Consider the following 19,362-nt stretch of genomic DNA (forward strand, 5'->3'; position numbering starts at 1 on the left):
TGCAAAAGAAAGGTATTTTAAGAAAAAGTGGGAAACCTTTATACCAAATAAAGCAAAATATTATTTTAAAAAAAATTAATCCTAAGCTCGAAGGTTTTCTCTACAACCTATCAGAATTTGTGGCTTTCGAGATTTTCACTCTGAATTTCTACAGGTATTCCGCTCATTATTTCTCACATGTACTTTTCGAAATTTGGATTTGCAATCACAATTTAAGGCTCCAATTTTGTTTTTTCCTACAGTGATCTCTTGCTTAATTTTGAGAGGAATTAAGTGAAGCAGGCCACTGGCACCTTCTCTTTGAAGAATGTTTGCTATGAGATAATAATTGCCAGTTTTTATTTTTGTTTTTGTTTAATGCCTTAATTTTCCCAAACGAATATTAATAAAGATACAAAATGTGTTTCTGGTCAGTCTGGTCTGGTTTCTATTGGGCACGTAAAGCATTAAGTCGGAGTTGGAACACATTATTCTCGCTTACATAGACACAGGCGAAGAGGTGTTCTCTGTTTGTATATATATAAGCTAGTACACTCCTTGCAAGAAGATTAAATCTGTATAGGCTGCACGGACTAGGTTGTTAACGATCATGGTTTGGTTTTTCTTTCATAGTGAGAGCTTAACGTTATCTCTGATGTCTTGCAGATCGAAAATCTGAGTCGTGGGGATATGTGGTTTGTCTGAGAGGCATGCGGATCTGTGCTATCTTGGTGAGTTAGTCTGCCCACTTCTGATGATCAAGGACTCGCTGATCTACCGCTGCAGCTATGGCAATGGCTGTTTTCGTCAGGGACTAGCGTTGGGAGGTAGAGAAGGGCCTCACACTATGAAGAGCTTGTATCCCTTCACTTCATGACTAAGCAGAGGTGTCCATAACTGCCTGTTGTCAAGAAATCTCCCGGACTTTATGATTCGTTTAGAAATGGCCTTGACTTCATGACTAATCAGAGGTGTCCATAACTGCCTATTGTCATGAAATGTCCTTGACTTCATGACTTATTTGCCAAAATTAAGAAGAGCTGTCCACAACTTCATGACCAAGCAGAGGTGTCCATCGTTTAGGGTGTCTCTAGACTTCCTAACTAATCAAAAGTGCCCATAATTGGGGGCTTTTTGTCAAGATTAAGTAGAGGTGTTCATTACTTCATGCTGATCCATAAGTTGGACCATCAAGTTGTGTCCCCTACTATCATAGCCATGGGTCATGGGAGGATGAATCCCATCCATCCAATCAAGTGTCCTTCATTTGCAGAATTTGCAAGAGATTCAAACAACACCACAAGTGCAAAAATAGTTTTGAGATAGCTGATTTCACACATCTCCATTGCATTAGGTTTTTCCATCACAATTTGGCAATTCTAAGATAGTTGATTTAGCACACCTCCGTTCTATCAAGGGTTACCATCATGATTTCTTACTGAGATATCAAAGAAATTTGCAAAAGCCTGGTCATTTTCAAAGCCCATTTCCCATGGTCATGATGGTCGGGGGGAAAGCCTTCGGTTGATTCATCCCAAAGGACAAAAGGGTTGCTACCTACTACTGCAGCCACTACTGTGGCCAGTTTCCCATTGTCCTCCAGGGATTGGCCTTTCCCTACTCCTTCATAACTAGTCCAAAATTCCCATAATCGAGGGTTATTTGTCATGATTAAGTAGAGGTGTCCATTACTTACATGATTGTGAGGGGGTCTCAATGCCTTCATGACTTGGCAATGGGGTCCAAAGCTTTGCATTTTGTCATGTCTTATGTCATTTTCTTCTTATGTATGAGACTTAACTTAATACCTTTAGTATGCCCTTCTTCAACTTATTCTCATATGGTTGGTGGTACATAAGGGGGAGTTATTTATGAAGGTTAAGTAGAGGCGCTCATTCCATCATAAGCAAAAGTGTGTCCTTAATTGGGGTTGTAAAGATGTGTCCTTGACTAATTGTAGGTACCAATAAGTGGGTATTATTTATCAAGCTAAGTAAGGATGTTCATTACTTGCATGACTAAGAAGAAGTGTCTCTTCTCACACTTTTAGTGTCCAGAATTAGGAGTTATTTTTGAGATTAAGTAGAGGTGTTCATAACTTTGTAAACAAACTTGAATTGAGGGCTGTCTGTGACCTTCATGACTAATCATGTGTCCATAATTTAGGAAGTATTTGTTAACATTAAGTACAGATGTCCACCATTACTTGCATGAATAAGCAAAGGTCTCCATGACTCCATGACTTCATGTCCTTTTCTTATTACTTATAGAGTTAATTTATTTCCTTCATTATTCCCTTAACTTACTCACACATGTTTTGGCTCACACACTATTATCGATTTAGAAATCTCAATGATGTTTGAAGATGTCATAACTTGTGTGAAAACCACATGACATAATTGTTGACAAAAAAAATGCATACCCTTGTGGGGGTAAAACTAAGGAAATAATTTGGTTTCTCAAGAGGATTGGAAATTTTTTCCCCCCCGTAGAGAAGTGATAAGAATGTTCTGTCATGGGCTGCAACTAGAGCCTTGGTACTCTTTCTCTTTGTTAACAAAAACTTCTAACCATTTAGTTTTTGGTATTCATCTCTCCAGCAGCCGTCTCTAGTTGTGTAACTACTATTTTAGTTTAATGTCATTATCTGTGGTGTCACATAAAAAAGGTCACTAAGGTCATTAAGTTATTTTCAAATGTAAAGAACCTAGTTGTATTCTACTTGCACAATTATATTTGGTATGTACATATACACTATGATTACAATTCTAGTCTTTTCAACCTACTAATGGCCACAAACATGCATACTACACTTTAAGATGAGAATTATTTGCATAGAGCCTTATATAGTGTATAAAAATCTTGGTTTACCATGAACACAAAATTTGTGTGTGTTAAAAATGAAACTCTCATCAACTTTTAAAACAAATGGTACTTTCATTAGCTTGAATGTTAGAAATACTATAATATCTCACCTATCTTAAATGTAAGGGACTATATAAGCCACACACTCTATCTAGGTTTTATATATATATATATAAATACTATAACAAATACAAACAAACAAACAAACAAACAAACGTACGTACGTACATACGTATGTACGTACATATACGTATGTGCTTACGTATATATGTATGTATGTATGTATACACATATATACATGCATGCATGTGTAGTACATACATACGCATATAGATACATGTGTGTTGTGTATACACATACACATATATTATATATATGTGTGTGTGTGTGTGTGTGTGTGTTTATATGTATGTATGTGTGTGTGTGTGTGTGTGCGCGCATATATATGTATATGTATAACTGGTAGAACGTCGAGACGACAGACTAGTGACTAGGGCTAGCAACTATGCCCGTCCTAGTCTAGATCCCATTCTTCCATGAGTATCACAATAAGTACTTAGATTTGAGAAATATTGAAGGAAAGCCGTTCGAAATCAAGACATACTTCTACACATAAATATGATTATATTAATGTTATTTAGAGCATCATTTACATTGTTGTGTTACAAAATATTATAGCCAAGATCTTCTAAAAAAACATTCGCAAAAAACAACACATCTACTTGTCATCATTTCCACCATTTTCTCCTTCCCCTTCCTCATCATTGTGAACCTCTTCCGAAACTCCCTCATTAAATATAGGTAATCCATAAGCTACATGCTACCAAACCATAAGTTACAAGCTAAATTAGCAAGGGAATATACTCAGTAGTCAACAACATGGGCCGAATTAATTGGGTACCCATATTGCTCTAGCTTCTGAGGCAACATAGATGTTCCGTGCCTCCATGCATAGTTGTACTTATCTTGTGTATAAGCACGACTAGTTGCCTCTTTCTCAACACATATTCATCGAAAACAAATTGAGCACACATATTGTCAAAGCTATGCATAAACCCATGAAGTGTGAGGGATTCACTTATAAATCATATATATAAGCATTCAATGCCACAGTCAGCGTGGAAATGAGAATCCCTCAAACCTTCGATATGTGCTCTAGATACCTCCCATTGGTTTCTTATACCTACATTGGGGGCATATCCTGACCCTGTCCTTCCTCCAATTATCTACATCTAGATATGGGGGCTTATTTTCTCTCTCTTTAATGACATCTCATCTCTGATACCTTCGATGGTTCATAGTGTCCATCACCCTCTTTATAGCATCCATTTTTTATTGAACTTTGTGTCTTTGTTTGGATGTAGGAACTCTTGATAAAGTTGTTTGAGGATACATCTCTTCTTCTCATTGGGTTTGTCCTTCTACTTCATGAAGATATCATGGAAAAACTAAATTGACAAGATGATAGCACTTGTATCATCCTCGATGATGAATCCATCATTGTAGCATCAATAAAAATACCCTGTAGGTTCTCAAGAGCAAAGAGCATAGGAATATGAAGATGGATGAGTGATAGGATTACGAATGCCCAAAGTGGGGCCTGGGGTGGTTCCAAAGTGGCCTCAACCAAACAACTACTAGATCTCTCCTGATGAAGTGGTAGAGTATAAGAATCAATCCCATCACTACCACAATAACCACCAATACCACCACCACCACCACTACCACTACCACCACTACCACCACCACCACTGCCACTACTAGTATTGCTGCTATGGTGGCTACCCACCACCGGAGCTTAAGCAAGAGTGGTGGTGTAGGCTTCCCACCACTCTTGCTTAACTACCTATGGTGCGGGATGATGGGTTGGGTGTGCCAACCTCTAGTTGCTCAAGAGAGAGAATCTGAAAGAAGTTTCGGCTGGGCTATCTCTCATTACTTAGGAGAGAGCATCCGAAAAAGAAGTCTTGGATCTCATTTTGTGTATAATCCCATGGATTTACTAGACCGTAGTCTGAGATTTGAGTTCATAGATTTGATTTTTTTTTAAACAAAGCTTTCCCAAGTACCCTAGGGTGTAATACTAAAGAGCATGGTGGTGGGCAGGTCTTTTACCGAAAATGAAGAGAGCTCAAGGAAGATCGTAAACACCTCAAAACACAAACAACATAAGCAATACATGCATACATGGCTGCTTTTTAGAAATCATGGATACAAATGATCATAGAGATTTAGCATAGAGTCATATGCATAAGGGCTATATATCTAGAATCTTATGATGCATTTTAGAAATCATGGATACAAATGATCATAGAGCTAGAGCATAGAGTCATTAGCATGAGGGCTATGCATCTAGGATCTTATGTTTATGACTATGCAATAGATTCTTATGCATAAGACTATGCAAAAGACTCTTATGCATAAGCATATATATGCAAAGAGTCTTATGCATAAGACTATGTGTAGATTCTTATATGCATAGACTCTTATGCCATAGGACTATGCATATATTCTATGCATTATAAGACTCTTTCATAGTCATGCATAAGACTCTATCACAGAAAAATCTTATGCATTTTTTTTTGTTTGAAATAAAGTTTTCCCAAGAACCCTAAGATTCAATATAGCAAAGAGCATTGTGGTGGAGGTCTCTTATCGGAAATGAAGAGAGCTCGAGGAAGATTGTAAAAACCTAAAAACATAAAATATAGAGCATGATACTTAAGCAATACATACATACATGGCTACACTTTTAGAAATCATGGATACAAAAAGGAAAATGATCATAGAGTCATATGCATAAGACTATGTAAAAGACTCATATGAATAAGACTATTCAAAGAGGCTTATACATATGATTGTGCATAGAGTCTTATGCATAAGACTTTACATAGAGCCTTATGGATAAGATTATGCATCGACTCTATGCATAATACTTTTTACATAGTATTATACATAATATAAATAATCTTATGTAAAATACTAATAATGGTCTTTGCTTACTGTGGTATGCATAGAGACTATGAGGGAAAAAAAACCTATGAATAAGACTATGCATAGACTCTATGCATTAGACTATGCAATAGACTCTATGTATAATACTATCACATAGACTCTTATGCATATTACTGTTTACATGCATAGAGACCATGATGGAAAAACCTATGAAAATAAGACTCTTATACATAGACTCTATGCATAAGACGATGGGATAGACTCTATGCATATACTATTATTCATAAGTCTATGCAATAGACTCTATGTATAATGATTTTCATGAGACTCTTATGAATACAGTCTTATGCATAGATTCTTTACATATAGTCAAAGAATAGAGTCTTATACATAAGATTATGCATAGAGTTTTATACATAGATTCTTATGCATAGACTACACAATAGAGTCCATGCATAATACTATACATAGAGTCTAAAACGATTAGTGCATATAAAACAAATGGTCTCATAGCACTCGGGGTGCATCGTAAGAAATATATGGTGTGTTTAAGGCTTACCCCCATGGAGGTCATCTTGGTTGGTTGTAGAGAGCTTGATTGCTTCTAAGCTTCAACAAAGATAAACTAGAAACAAAGAACCAAAATAAATAAGAAAACATTAGCTTATACATGCTATAACAAAAGAACCTAGCAATGAGAGCATGCATGCGTATGTATGCTCCCAAGCCTAAAATAGCAAACTCGAGATCAAACTCCCAAGCACTCAAGGGTGCAACAAAACCATAACCATAATAATAAAAAATGATGCAAAACATGGTCTCTTACTTGTGGTGGACAACCTGGCTATGTAAATGCCTAATATAGTGCAATGCCAAATCTAAGATAAAAAAATGTAAAACTTAAAAAAGACCCAAAACATAAAAAACCAAAAACAAACTTGCAAAACTTGAAAATTCATGAGCCCTAATACATAGGAAATACTTACCTTCTGCTTGTAAAAGATAGGATCAGGGTTTAGGGTTAATGGGGCCTACACAAGAGAAGAGGGAAAAGAGGAGCCTGCAATTCCAATAGGCCACGCATCCTAGTTGTATGAGAGTTTATATGTTCACCCATGAGTACACTTAAATAAGACGTCCCACAACTTGATTATTTGTAAGGATCTAAGTGTGATCTCGAGTAGCTCATTTATTGGAACTTCTATACACCTTGCAACTCACAAATGGTTTCTTTCATTCACCCTTGGTGAGATGATGATTTTCAACACTTAACCCCTCAATGGTTAAAGAATAAGTACGTAGGTTTCTATTTCTTTTGGCTTGTCCTTCTTAAACCCTATAGTAATAAGAGAGACCATCTCATTCCCTATGCCACTAGGTCACCTTGGTAACCTCTTTTTTCTCACCCACATGATAGTTGCATCAAAAGCAAGGTTTTGGAACTAGTACTAACTATTAGATATTTCCCTCACCCATTCCCACAAGTTGTGTATGCTCACCCATGATAATAATAGTTGTTTCATCTATACCCCATAACTTGAAAGTTGTGGATGCACTCCAATTATAGCTCATTCATGGAAAACCTTAGTCTTCTACCTTAATATACTTTCTTTAATTAATGCAATGGAACATACATGGAAAGGCCAAGTTTTGAAACCTCCCAACTAAAGTTAACTTATGAGAAAACATGGCTAAGATGGTGGATGACTACTACAAGAAAAACAATCATGTAAAGACTCTCAAAATGATGTTCCTGCCCAACCAAGATTTATAATTCATAATCATCATTTGAGGGTCATAGTAGACATGTCACATCTCCACTTATTATAGATTTAAAAAACATCTCATTGAGTTACTAAATTGATTCAAAGTTTATAAACAATAGTTGTAATCACATAAAGGTTGTGTGAAGGAATTCCCAAAGGTGTCCTTTTAACATAGGATTGGAAAATAATCTTAAATATGTCGCATATTTAATGATTAAGAAAGGAAATGATGACACACACGCACGCACACACACACACACACAAACAGAGAGTGCACACACACAGACACACACATATTATTTTAAGAAATTACTTAGTACTACATGATAATGTAAATCTTTATTATCACAAAGCTAAATGCAAGCATAAAATTCAGCAATTTGGCTCCCATCACTACAAGAGAATCATTGTTTTTCGACGCTTAGTTTCCACGCCTGGTCGCACGCAAGATAATTTGAAACGTCGGGGACATGCAAGATCTGGAAAGATTTTGAATTTGAATGAAAAGTAGCGATCATCGAAAATAAGCATAAAAAAAGCCGTCAAAATATACGTCGAAAAGAGCATGGAAATTTTATTTTTTTGACTCTTATTTCCACGCTATTTCCCACGCTTATTTCGATGCTTTTTTCCACTCTTATTTTGATGCTTTTTTCTATGCTTATTTCGATGCATATATCAACGGCGCAAGTTTTTACAGTAAAACAGAACCTCTCTTTTTTTTCCTTTTTTTTCCATGCGCGTGTGTTTTGCTTACTTCCTCACCAAGTATGCCTCCTTTTCCCTCACTCCCATCTCCTCTTGGTTACATGTACATGTGATGTAAAATTTTTGTGTGTGTAATTATGAGTAATTTTCTTATTTTTTTGCTTTCTCATTTATTTTGCAGGTTCTTTCTCTCTCCCTAGCTCTTCTCCACCTCCTTCTTTGCCCTCCCTCCCCTCTCCTCTCCTCTCCTCTTGGTTTGTTAAATTGGTGGGTGTGTGTTGTAGGATAAACCTCCTTGTGTATCCATGCTATTCAAACTTTTAGGGTTTTGTATTACTTATTCTTTTCTCAACTTTTGTTTTGGTTTGTACGTCTTCTAATCCTCTCTTTCAACTTCACCCAAAAGAGGTAAATTTTTTTCTCTCTTTCCTCTCTTTTCGATTTTGTATGTATGCATTAGGTTCTTAGGGCTTTTGTATGTATGCATTACTAATCCTTTCCTCACCCTTTTCTCTCTTTCCTCTCTTTTCGATTTTGTATGTATGCATTAGGTTCTTAGGGCTTTTGTATGTATGCATTAGGTTCTTAGGGCTTTTGTATGTATGCATTACTAATCCTTTCCTCATGCTTTTGTTAGTTTTGTAGGTCTTCTAATCTTCTCTTTCAATGTCACCAAAAAGAGGTAAGTGCTTTTCTCTCTTTCCTATCTTTTTATCCTCTCTTTCCTCTCTTTTTATCTACCGAAAAAGAGGGGTTTTGTTTTGTAGGTCCTCTATGCAAAGAGCTTAATGCACATGCATAGAGCCCTAATCATAGAGCTTAATCTATGCATTAAGCTCTATTCGTATATCTTAATGCGTAGATTAAGCTCTATGCATGCATTCATAATGCATAGAGATATATGCATAGATTAAGCTCTATGCATGTATTAAGCTCTATATGCATAGAGCTTAATCTATGCATGCATTAAGCTCTATCTATGCATAGTGCCGGGGTACGATTTAGTTTAGGATAGTGTGGCTTGCATAGTGCTTTATGCATAAGCCTCATGCATAATGCTTTATGCATAAGCTTTATGTATAAGGCCTCATGCATAGCTTTATGCATAAGGCCTCATGCATGCATTATGCATAAGCTTTAGCATAGCTTGCATAAGGCTTGCATAAGGCTTGCATAGCGGCATAGTTTACATAAGGCTTGCATAAGCTTTAGCATAGCTTGCATAAGCTTTTGTATGTATGCATTACTAATCCTTTCCTCACCCTTTTGTTGGTTTTGAAGGTCCTCTAATCCTCTCTTTCAACATCACGAAAAAGAGGTAAGTTCTTTTCTATCTTTCCTCTATTATTATTGCACCCTTGGGTGCTAGGGATTTGTTTTGTAGATTTGCGCATAAGCATTATGTATAATGCTTTATACATAATGCTCATTCATGCTTTATGCATAAGCCTCATGCATAGCTTTATGCATAAGACCTCATGCATGCTTTATGCATAAGGCCTCATGCATAGTTTTATGCATAAGGCCTCATGCTTAAGGCCTTATGCATAGTGCTTTATGCATAAGCCTCATGCATAGCTTTATGCATAGGATTTATGCATAAGGCCTCATGCATAAATGAATGAATGTTGAGGGATAATTCATGTGTATGCTCTTATTAAAGTGTCCATGTGGGCTTTGTTATGTGTGTGTAGAAACATGTCTCGCACTCCAGATGAGACACCGGCTTACTCTCCATCCTTCTCTCCATATGCCATGTCGTCTTACCAGTTTATGGGTTTTTTAGCACAAGCCACGCCTAAGCAAAGAGCGATGGCACAACAATATTTGGGAGAGGGGTGGGCACTTCGGCCGCACCACCACCGCTAACCCTAGTTCACCTGTACAAACCCCACAAAGAGCTGCTAGAACCCCTCCCTCAGGTCACTCATCCACTCATAAAGGACAACGCTCGAGTAGTGGAGGTGGAGGCGGGCACGCCCCCACATGAGTGTCCTTCCCCACATCAAGCGCTAGAAGCACTCCACGCTCACGATCATTAAAGACAAGAAAGATAGAGTCATAAATCAAATCAAGGATGACTACAAGCTGGCCGGGCAGTAGTAGTGATGTTGTCCCCACAAGGTGGATAAAGAACCACATGGTGGATGTCATGAAACATTGGTGGGGAGATGTGACTAGGAGAGTGAAGGCAGGCGGTGAGAAGCCTTGGTACATGAGCACCGAGGATTGGAATGAGGAGAAGCAAAAGCATGCTTGAAATCCCCAACGTTACAAGCAACAAGAGGATGTGAATGGAGAGCGTAGGAAGCTCTCACCTTTGAAGCGGCGATTGGGACCCATTCGATGTCTACTTTGTAAGTATCAACATTTATCTTGTATGTTTCATTTGATGTTATGTCTACTTTGTAATAAGTATCAACACTTATCTTGTTGTTTTGGTACTTTTAGAATTAAGTGGTTGGTCGGCCAGCAACAACGGGAGAAGATGTGGACATTGCTCGCCGCCATAACACATACTTTCTTCTGGAGAAACTTGAGCGAGAAGGCGCCAACCTCAATTGGGGGCACATTGTAGATATGGTAAGTGCGGCGAGCCTTAACCTTATGATTTGTATACTTGCTTTGCCTTGTCATCTTAGATCGTTGTTTTGGTATACCAAAAAAAGCGTCTTGTATGATTTTTGCAGGGACCAATGCCTGATCCTGAGTGAGGGCTCCACATAGAGTGGCCTTACCCATGTCTTTCCCCTTGTACATATATATTTTGGTCAGCTCACATCTTTGTTTGAGCTTGTATAGATTGTATGCAAATTTTGGCTTATCTGATCAGAGCTTGATATGTAAAGTTCAATTTTGGCTTATCTCGTCAGAGCTTGATATGTAAATTTCATATCTTGCAATATAATTTGGCCATTGTTTGCACTTGTGTGAATTGTGTACCTACTTTGTAATGTCAAAAACGTTATGGCAGTCTCTCTAACTTTTTCAACAAATTCGCTTCGTTCTTCACATCAGAGTACAATTGCCTTTGGTACTCTATAAATTTAGCATAATGGTGCATCCAGTTACAAGACTGCAGCTGGATGCACCATTATGCCAAAAAAATTTAATACCTTCATGCGTCAAAATAGCAGTCGAAATAAGAGTCGAAATAGCAGTTGAAATAACAGTCGAAATAGCAGTCAAAATAGTATTGGAATGTTAGTCAAAATAATCGTTGAAAAGGGCGTCAAAAAATGCGTGGTAAAATTACTTTTTTTGACTCTTGTTTCGATGCTTATTTGAGCGTCTATTTCGATGCTTATTTCGACGTTTAGGGGATTTTAAGCTCAGTTCTAAAGCGTGGATAATGGCTCCGCCTCTTGTAGTGCATAGACCAAAATATTCACACACCTTTAAAAATCTATGTTTTTACTAATTAAAAATAATACTATATTATTCTTGTATTCCTAAGAAGAGTCTTCCTCCTCCTAACCTTTTGCTTTTCCAAAAGCTTTAGCATATTTCTTTTCACAATTATTTAGGGGGAATGATGTACGTCATGTAAGTGTAGATATGTTTTGAAGTCTTGGAAGGAGAGAGACTACATAGACGATGCCATGTAGACATTGGAATAGTAATTGAATAGCCTTCATACTTTAATTGTAAGGTATTTCATCTATGAGTCCCCATTTGGTAGAGATTAGGATCAAGAGTATTCAACTACTATTTCATTTAGGCAATGAAATAGTAGTTGAATATTCTTAATGCTTTAATTGTATGAGAGACCTTAAAGAGCATAAGATTGGTGGAGGTATGGAAAAAGAGATTATTTAGATGTAGTCTGTATTATCTTCCTTTAGGAAAAACTAGAGGTTAATATGGGATTCTCAATCCATTATTGAAAATGTGTGTATGTTTGTGTGTGTGTGTGTGTGTGTGTGTGAGTGTGTGTGTGTGTGTGTGTGTGTGTGAGAGAGAGAGAGAGAGAGAGAGAGAGAGAGAGAGAAAGAGAGAGAGAGAGGGGGGGAGGGGGGCTAAAAATGAAATTAAAAGTGATGATTGAAAACCACTTGCTTGATTACAATTACGAGCCTTCTTGATCATCTCTCCACAAGGGCACAAAAGGGCTTATAGGAAGACACAAGTTGTTTTTTTGGGGGGAAGGGAGAGAGAGAGAGAGAGAGATGCATCCGCGCCCATGCACACACACACGCGCGCACACACACACACACACACACACACACACACACAAAAACACATACATATATGGGTGAAACTAAGGTAAGGTGGTCCCAAAAGCCTTTTCCTTAACACTACTTTTTTTGGTGATATAAGGTACTTAGACTACAAATCCACATAAGGTAATGTGGATTTGTAGTCCTTAACACTTCTTTTTTTGGTGATTAAAGGTACTTAGACTACAAATTCACATAAGATAATGTGCTTTTAGGATCTCATATACCTTAAAAGCACTAGAAACACTCTAATAACTCTTAAAGCAAGGTAAGGTGGACCACTTCCAAGGTGCTTTTTAAAATGCAAAAATCTATGTTAGTGGTCCACCTTACCTTGCTTTCACCCATATATATGTGGAGAGAGAGAGTTTTGGTAGGTCAACATGAATTTTGAAGTGATGGTTGAAGGTGACTTGTTTGAAGCCTTCATTATAGTCTCTTTACAAGTTTATACAGGGTGTCATAAAAGGACTATAAAAATAAAGGAGGTCTTGGTGGGGGGGAGAGAGAGAGAGAGAGAGAGAGACCCCTCTCTCTCTCTCTCTCTCTCTCTCTCTCTCGGTTGGGATCTATGTTCATCTCTTTATGTTTATTTCTAGAGAGACAAGATGAACATAGTGAGAGAGAGAGAAAGAGGTTGGGCTCTATGTTCATTTCTCTCTCTCTCTAGAGTGAGAGAGAGGTCCTCTATCGCTCTATAGAGAGAGATGAACATAAAGGGAGAGAGAGATAGAGGTTGGGATTTACTCTCGCTCTCTCTCTCTCTCTCTCTCTCCCCTTCCTTTCAACCATGGTGTTTTTCATATGAGGGCATGTTCTTCATTGTTACCGTGGTTAAGATTTGTATTCACATCTTGATTTCCCAGTTTCAGGGCAATAGACGTGAGGAGGATTAAGCCATTCTGACAGTAGCATCTCAACTTATGAGAATAGATACCTTAGTAAGACTTGTTTCAACTAATGAGAAGTAGATACCTTAGCAAACCAATGGTATAGTCACTCAATAAAATTTTGAGGTGAAAGGAGAAGAAGTAGTGTGGTGGTGGGGAGAAGGGAGCCCAAGAAGAGAGGGGGGCAAGGGGGGGGGGGGGTCAGTGGTCATCTCTATTACATTTTAACCTTTTATTCTCTTTCCATAAAAACTAAATGACGGAAGTTTACCCTTTTATAAGTTTGAGAAAAGGTTACATCTAACAGAGACATCCATGCATGCAAAATACCATTGAAATCCATCCATTCACTATAAATTATATGTTAATAAACATCTAGTCACTACCAAAGTTTACGGGTCTTTTTTTCCATGTCATTTGACTTACATAAAAATAATGTAGTTGTTTAGATTTTCAACATCTTGTTGTGGGTCTATGTCGAGTGTTTTATTTCGATTTAGGGCAACTATTGGAGGACAAGCATTTCAACATTTATTTTAAAAGTTGGTGAAACGGATTTGTTTTCTTAATTTTATTTGCCATCTATAAGATCACTGTGAGATCTACCATTTGTTCCTCCATACATTGGATCAAATCAAAACTATATATTTGCATCTTGAGAACCTGAGAATGGAATTTTGATCAGGGATTTAATATTCACGTGATCCAAGATTTTTTGTGATAATAACACATGTGAATAAGTTATTCACATGTTCTCATGTTGCCGTTCACAAAATAACAGGTCACTTGCCGTTTGGGAACCCCTTAACAGCTTGGCTACACATGGGAATAAGCTATTCACATGTTCTCATGTTACCATCTTCACATAATAGCAGGTCAGTGGCCACCTAAGAAGATTTTTTATGCCCGACAAAGATAAATTTTTTAGGCCCTTGTGAAAGCTTTGTGAATATAACATGTGATCACAAGATTTTTTGTGTTATTAACATATGTTATTAACATGTTCACATGTTCTCGTTTACGTCAGTGAAATCCTTGATTTTGATTGCTAACCTTGTAGAGAAATCAACGGTTTCATCCCATGTTGGAAGCCAATGCATGCAAAAGACTAGTTCCTCTACACGATGTTTTATCTCTTCCTCGGTCCTAGCCACATCGAAGAATCAAGAAGAGATTTTTTTCTTCGAAAGGAAACCCCTCTGAGGCAGGCTACTGTAAAACCTTGATGCTTTAGTACTATAATAAGTTGTACCTAAAACACAAAATATAATTCCTAAGAATAGAGACCAATAGACGTACTAAATCATTTTTGTATTATTAAATCATTATATGTGGAGATTGCCTTTATGTTTTTTACATTCATATTATGATCAATCTGGGATAAATTCATTAAGCTCAATGCTTACCTCCATAAGTTTCAAGCCCCTTCTGGTCATTTGCCAGTACATTGTACTGTAGAATTACCTTACAATGATGAAACCCAATAACACGATTTTATGGTGGCTAAAAACCCCTGGCCAAGTGGTTGGGGCAATCTTTATAAAATGAATCTGCAACTTTAATCTATAAAGAATTTGGGATTGCACTTTGGGAGTCCATGTTGCATGAGAAAGTACTTTTGAGTAGCAAATTTGTAGTGCAATATGGACGACCAAGGTACATTCAATATAGTGGTCATAGGAGCGATGACAAAGAGCTTAGTCATAGGAGCGATGACAAAGAGCTTAGTCTTCCATGTTACAGATCAGTGGAATGATCATTTCACTGCAGATATAGATCATTGACGTGTTGTTTGGAAGACCATGGATTTACATGACAACTCAACAGTGTCATTATTTATTTCAGCTATAGAGAATTTAGCTTGATCTCATGGTGGACGCGCGACCTGCAACCATGACATTAAATGCTAATTAATGGACAGAAGGATTAGAAAACCTTGATCATTGATGAGTTAATGTATACTAAAGGCAATATTAGGTCCTTTTTTAAACAAAGATTGGAATGAAATTGTTACTATGAGATGAAGAAACTTACATTGAGATTGCTCATTTCTTCAAATATCATTCAGTGATGCATTCTTGGATGGCACCATGTATGCTTTGGTGCAAATCAACCACTGTGTTGGAAGACTCATCAACAACTTCAATCTGCAATATGATAATGAGAAGAGCGTCGGAAAAAGGCATACAATAGCATATTACCCAATTTCTAGTGCTTATATACGACACAACATTGAGCATTTTTTTCAATTATAGATGTGCCAATGCCCTGTTAGTACAAACGCTACACAGTGGGATCTTTAATCAAGGCAATTTTTTTAAGACAGTACATCTGTTTTTATTGTAAGTGGAGCATTGAGTTGGCCACAGTTGATGCACACCCGTTTGTACCAGTATTCAAATCTATAACAAAATGGTAGAGTGTAGATTTGGTTAATTTTCTTAGTAAATACCTTTGAAAGAAACCATCTCAAGGTGGACGAGCTTTCAGAAGTGCAAGAGTTTGCGAAGAGAATCCGGAGGTTGAGCTTTGTGAGCGCAATGATGATGGCCGAGAAGATTCCAGGCCTATCGCGAGCTCTTACACTAAGGATGTAATGGCTTTTTTGTGCAGTTGCAGCGCCCCTCTTCACTTCTATAGCAGCAGCTGCGGCTGGGGTATGATGATCCGCCGCCATAAGCTCATCTTGCAGGTCACAGAAAACTTCGGACAAGCTGTATATTTTCTTTGATTTCTGTGCGTCAATCAAGCTTGCCGGAGTACAGGCACTGGCCTTGTCGAGCTTATAAGCAGCTTTTAATTTACGTCCTTGCGCTTCTGGGCGCATGCCCTTCTGATCGACGACCTCTTTTTCACTCGTTGATGCTAATGCGGCCGCCTGCCCCTTCTTGTCGATTAGAAGCTTAACTGCAGCTTCAATTATGGAAGACTTGTCGGTCTGTACATTATTCAAGAATTTTCTTCAAAAATCAAGCAGCTCAAGCCTATAATTCACGGCTTCGTGTCGATAATTCAAACACTAATTATACCTATTCATGGATATTTGAAAATATAGATGCGATTACATATCAAGCATTAGATTAAGCTCAAGGTGATCAAGTTTGCCTTAAATAGTGGCTAATCTCCCAGTCTTCGCAGTAAAATGACATGCGGAAAAGATTAACGTACCTTGACGGAAAGCAAAGGGCTGACTAAGGCTCGAAGGTCCTCAAAGTTCTTGTTAAGTTTCTCTCGCCTCTTGCGCTCGGCGAGGCAGTGCCTTGCGGAACTGTCGTCGACCTTGGCCCTCTTAATTAACCTACTATTAGGGCTTGTAATTAAGGTTAAAGATTCGTCATCACGAGTGATCACTGTGTCGTAGTCGAGCTTGCAATTGTTGCTGTCGTCGAGGTTGAAGGAGATTCTGAGGCTTGGATGACGATCCTCGGGCCAGGTACTCTTTTTTGGCCGGTGAGAAGTTATGCCATAGGCAGACTGCAGCGCCGAGTGCGGCCAGCTACTTGCACCTGCGGCGTTAAACTGCCGGCTTCCTGCAGCAGACCTAGCGTCAACAGCTGCTGTGCTGCCTTCAGCAGCTGAGCTAAGGCGCACATGATGCGCCATGAGGGGTGTGATACCGCTTAATTGCTGCCCACCACTATTGTGTTCGACATTGATTAAGGGCGCCGGCCTTACAGCAGCTTCAAAATGTGGATTGTGATCGCCATCCAAATATGGTGCCTGCAGGATCTCATGCTCATGTATATCTTCAAACATTAATCTACTATTATGGTGGCGACGATTCAACAAGCTTGTGTAAGAATAGCTCATGGAGCTGTATAACCCAAGGGTACTACAGCTACCTTGCGAGCATTCAGCACCTACTCCGTGGTGAGTTGCACAGCTAGATCTAGATGCAGTTTCCAAAGAGGTGGCCAAGCCTTGATCCATTAATGGATTTTGCTCGAAGAAAGTACCCAAATCAGGATCAGTGCACGTGGTAGACACGAAGGCTGTGTTACTCGCATCAGAGAGGGCGCCTTCGTTACTAATTGTTGATGAAGCTTCAAGATTAGTGCTGGAGTCAGCTAATTCCCAGTCCATAATGAGTCCCAACCAGTCGCTTGTAGGATAGGTTGGGACGCCCATGAGCTAGCTGATAGACGCCCTCCTGATCTCCTTGTGCAGAAGGAAGATACAGTTAATACCTTTTTAGGACGGAGATCACAACAGGGTACTTCACAGCTTCATCTCACGATCTCGCCTCAGATTCTCTCATCACTGCAACCCCTTATCAGCTATGGGGTTAGAGAGTGGCCCGAGATCAGGAGAAGTCACCATCGGTGTGTGCTAGCAAAGCGCAAGTGGCCGGAGATGAGGAGAAGTCACCATATATTTATATCACCACTTGCTACGATAAGTGATAGTATTATGCCTAAATTAATAAGTTAAAATCAAACCATTTTTAGATATGAAAAGCCACTATACAAACAGTTGTAACCGTTCAATTACGCCTACCTATGTACCTTCAACCTTCAATAGTACCAACTTACCAAGCAAGCTAAACCTCCTTTAAGCTCCTTACATGTACTCACCTCCTCTTGTCTTGGGATAACTATCTCTTTGTTCTCCTCACGATTGCTAAACGAGTTGCTTTTTTGTAAATTTTAGGTTTAAATGATGCACGTGCCTACTCTCTTATAGCTTTCTCTTTTATCAATGTTTCTACTTATCTCAATGTAATGGTCTTTAACTGTCAATATTGCATATTGTTTGTGGGCTCTAAGAGAAAATTATTATTTTCTATATCTTAAGGAAATGATATTGTCTTTACCGTATTATTAATTAGGACAACTTTACAATGGTTTGGAATAAAAAATATCCACCAAAGAGTAGTAAGAGTAAGTTCCCAAAATTACAAGGAAAAAAAATGAGACCATAGAAGCAACTTTTCATCTCTTGTAGAAGTGAAAGAGAGTTCCCAACATAAATTTTAAGAAAATTTTCCAATAAATTTGACTCGAATGAGCACAAGATGAAATCCATATTCAAAATGAAACCTAACTATACAACAACATAAAGTACTTTTAAAAAAATGTAATTTGTAACCCTCTAAATCAATATTCATAGAAATAATTTGTATTATAGAAATAATTTGACAATAGTAATAGTAGTTTGAAGAGCAAGGACAGAAAATGATGATAGCAACAAGTATAACCTAGTAACATGATGACAACAATAGTTTAACGTCCATTTATTAGTGCACGCAACAACAATAGACAACGTCATCCCTTTATAATAAGGACACGCAACAAAAATAGACAACATCATTCATCCCTACACTCAATGTGATAACCACTTAGATTCCACGTGCTCTATGAAATCCATAGATTCCACATGCTCTATGAAATCCATAATTCATCTGTAAATAAAGAGTGTCTTGGGGAGGTAGATCTAGCAGTGATCTAAATATTACAGCAATAGCAATAAATAGAATAGAATACAATTCCATCAATAATATGACAACACTAGAATTTGAAATAACCTCATTATCCACCACTATCCTAGAGGTATATAGTATGATAACAACGATAAGAGGAGTCACTACTAGAAGGCATATGGGGGTGTAGCATATGGGGGTTAGCGACAAGACTTACAGGCATCGCTAAATGACATCCTAGCGACACTTTCAATTATCATTTAAAAAAGAAGAGTTAAGAATCATTTAGCAACATTTTTTGTGTTGATAAATCTTGTTGCTATAAATGACACTATTAGCGACAAGAATCTCATGTAATCACAGGTTCACTATAGCTAGCGCTTAATGTAGTTCAAATTTAATTTCTACGCACCTCCATATTCCTCCAATGCTTGCATCTATCATCTCCCTCTTCTCATATCCCTCCTTGGAAAACCCTCACCTCATGATCTCTCTCAATCCACATCTTCCTCTTCTTATGTCCCTCCTTGGCAAACCCCTCATCGCCAACCCTCACCTCA

The 19,362-nt window shown here is 38.0% G+C and overlaps 1 protein-coding gene and 1 long non-coding RNA gene across 2 annotated transcripts; one reads left to right on the forward strand and one right to left on the reverse strand.

Annotated features, from left to right (window-relative positions):
* Positions 1 to 232: 232 nt before the first annotated feature.
* Positions 233 to 2,565, forward strand: LOC147622267 (uncharacterized). The gene is made up of 2 exons (XR_015269736.1): positions 233 to 499; positions 646 to 2,565. It is a non-coding gene; the product is annotated as an uncharacterized LOC147622267 (long non-coding RNA).
* A 12,196-nt stretch (positions 2,566 to 14,761) lies between these two features.
* Positions 14,762 to 17,710, reverse strand: LOC147622268 (uncharacterized). Its single transcript, XM_086823704.1, has 4 exons — positions 16,552 to 17,710; positions 15,836 to 16,321; positions 15,418 to 15,530; positions 14,762 to 15,268 (listed from the first exon to the last, which is right to left on the reverse strand). The coding sequence occupies exons 1-3, from the start codon at positions 17,509 to 17,511 to the stop codon at positions 15,444 to 15,446; spliced, it is 1,533 nt and encodes a 510-aa protein (XP_086679830.1). The 5' UTR covers positions 17,512 to 17,710; the 3' UTR covers positions 14,762 to 15,268; positions 15,418 to 15,443.
* Positions 17,711 to 19,362: the final 1,652 nt, after the last annotated feature.

The sequence above is a fragment of the Cibotium barometz genome, chromosome 29 (assembly GCF_041138505.1).
Source record: "Cibotium barometz isolate CiBa-2024 chromosome 29, ASM4113850v1, whole genome shotgun sequence".
NCBI lineage: Eukaryota > Viridiplantae > Streptophyta > Polypodiopsida > Cyatheales > Cibotiaceae > Cibotium > Cibotium barometz.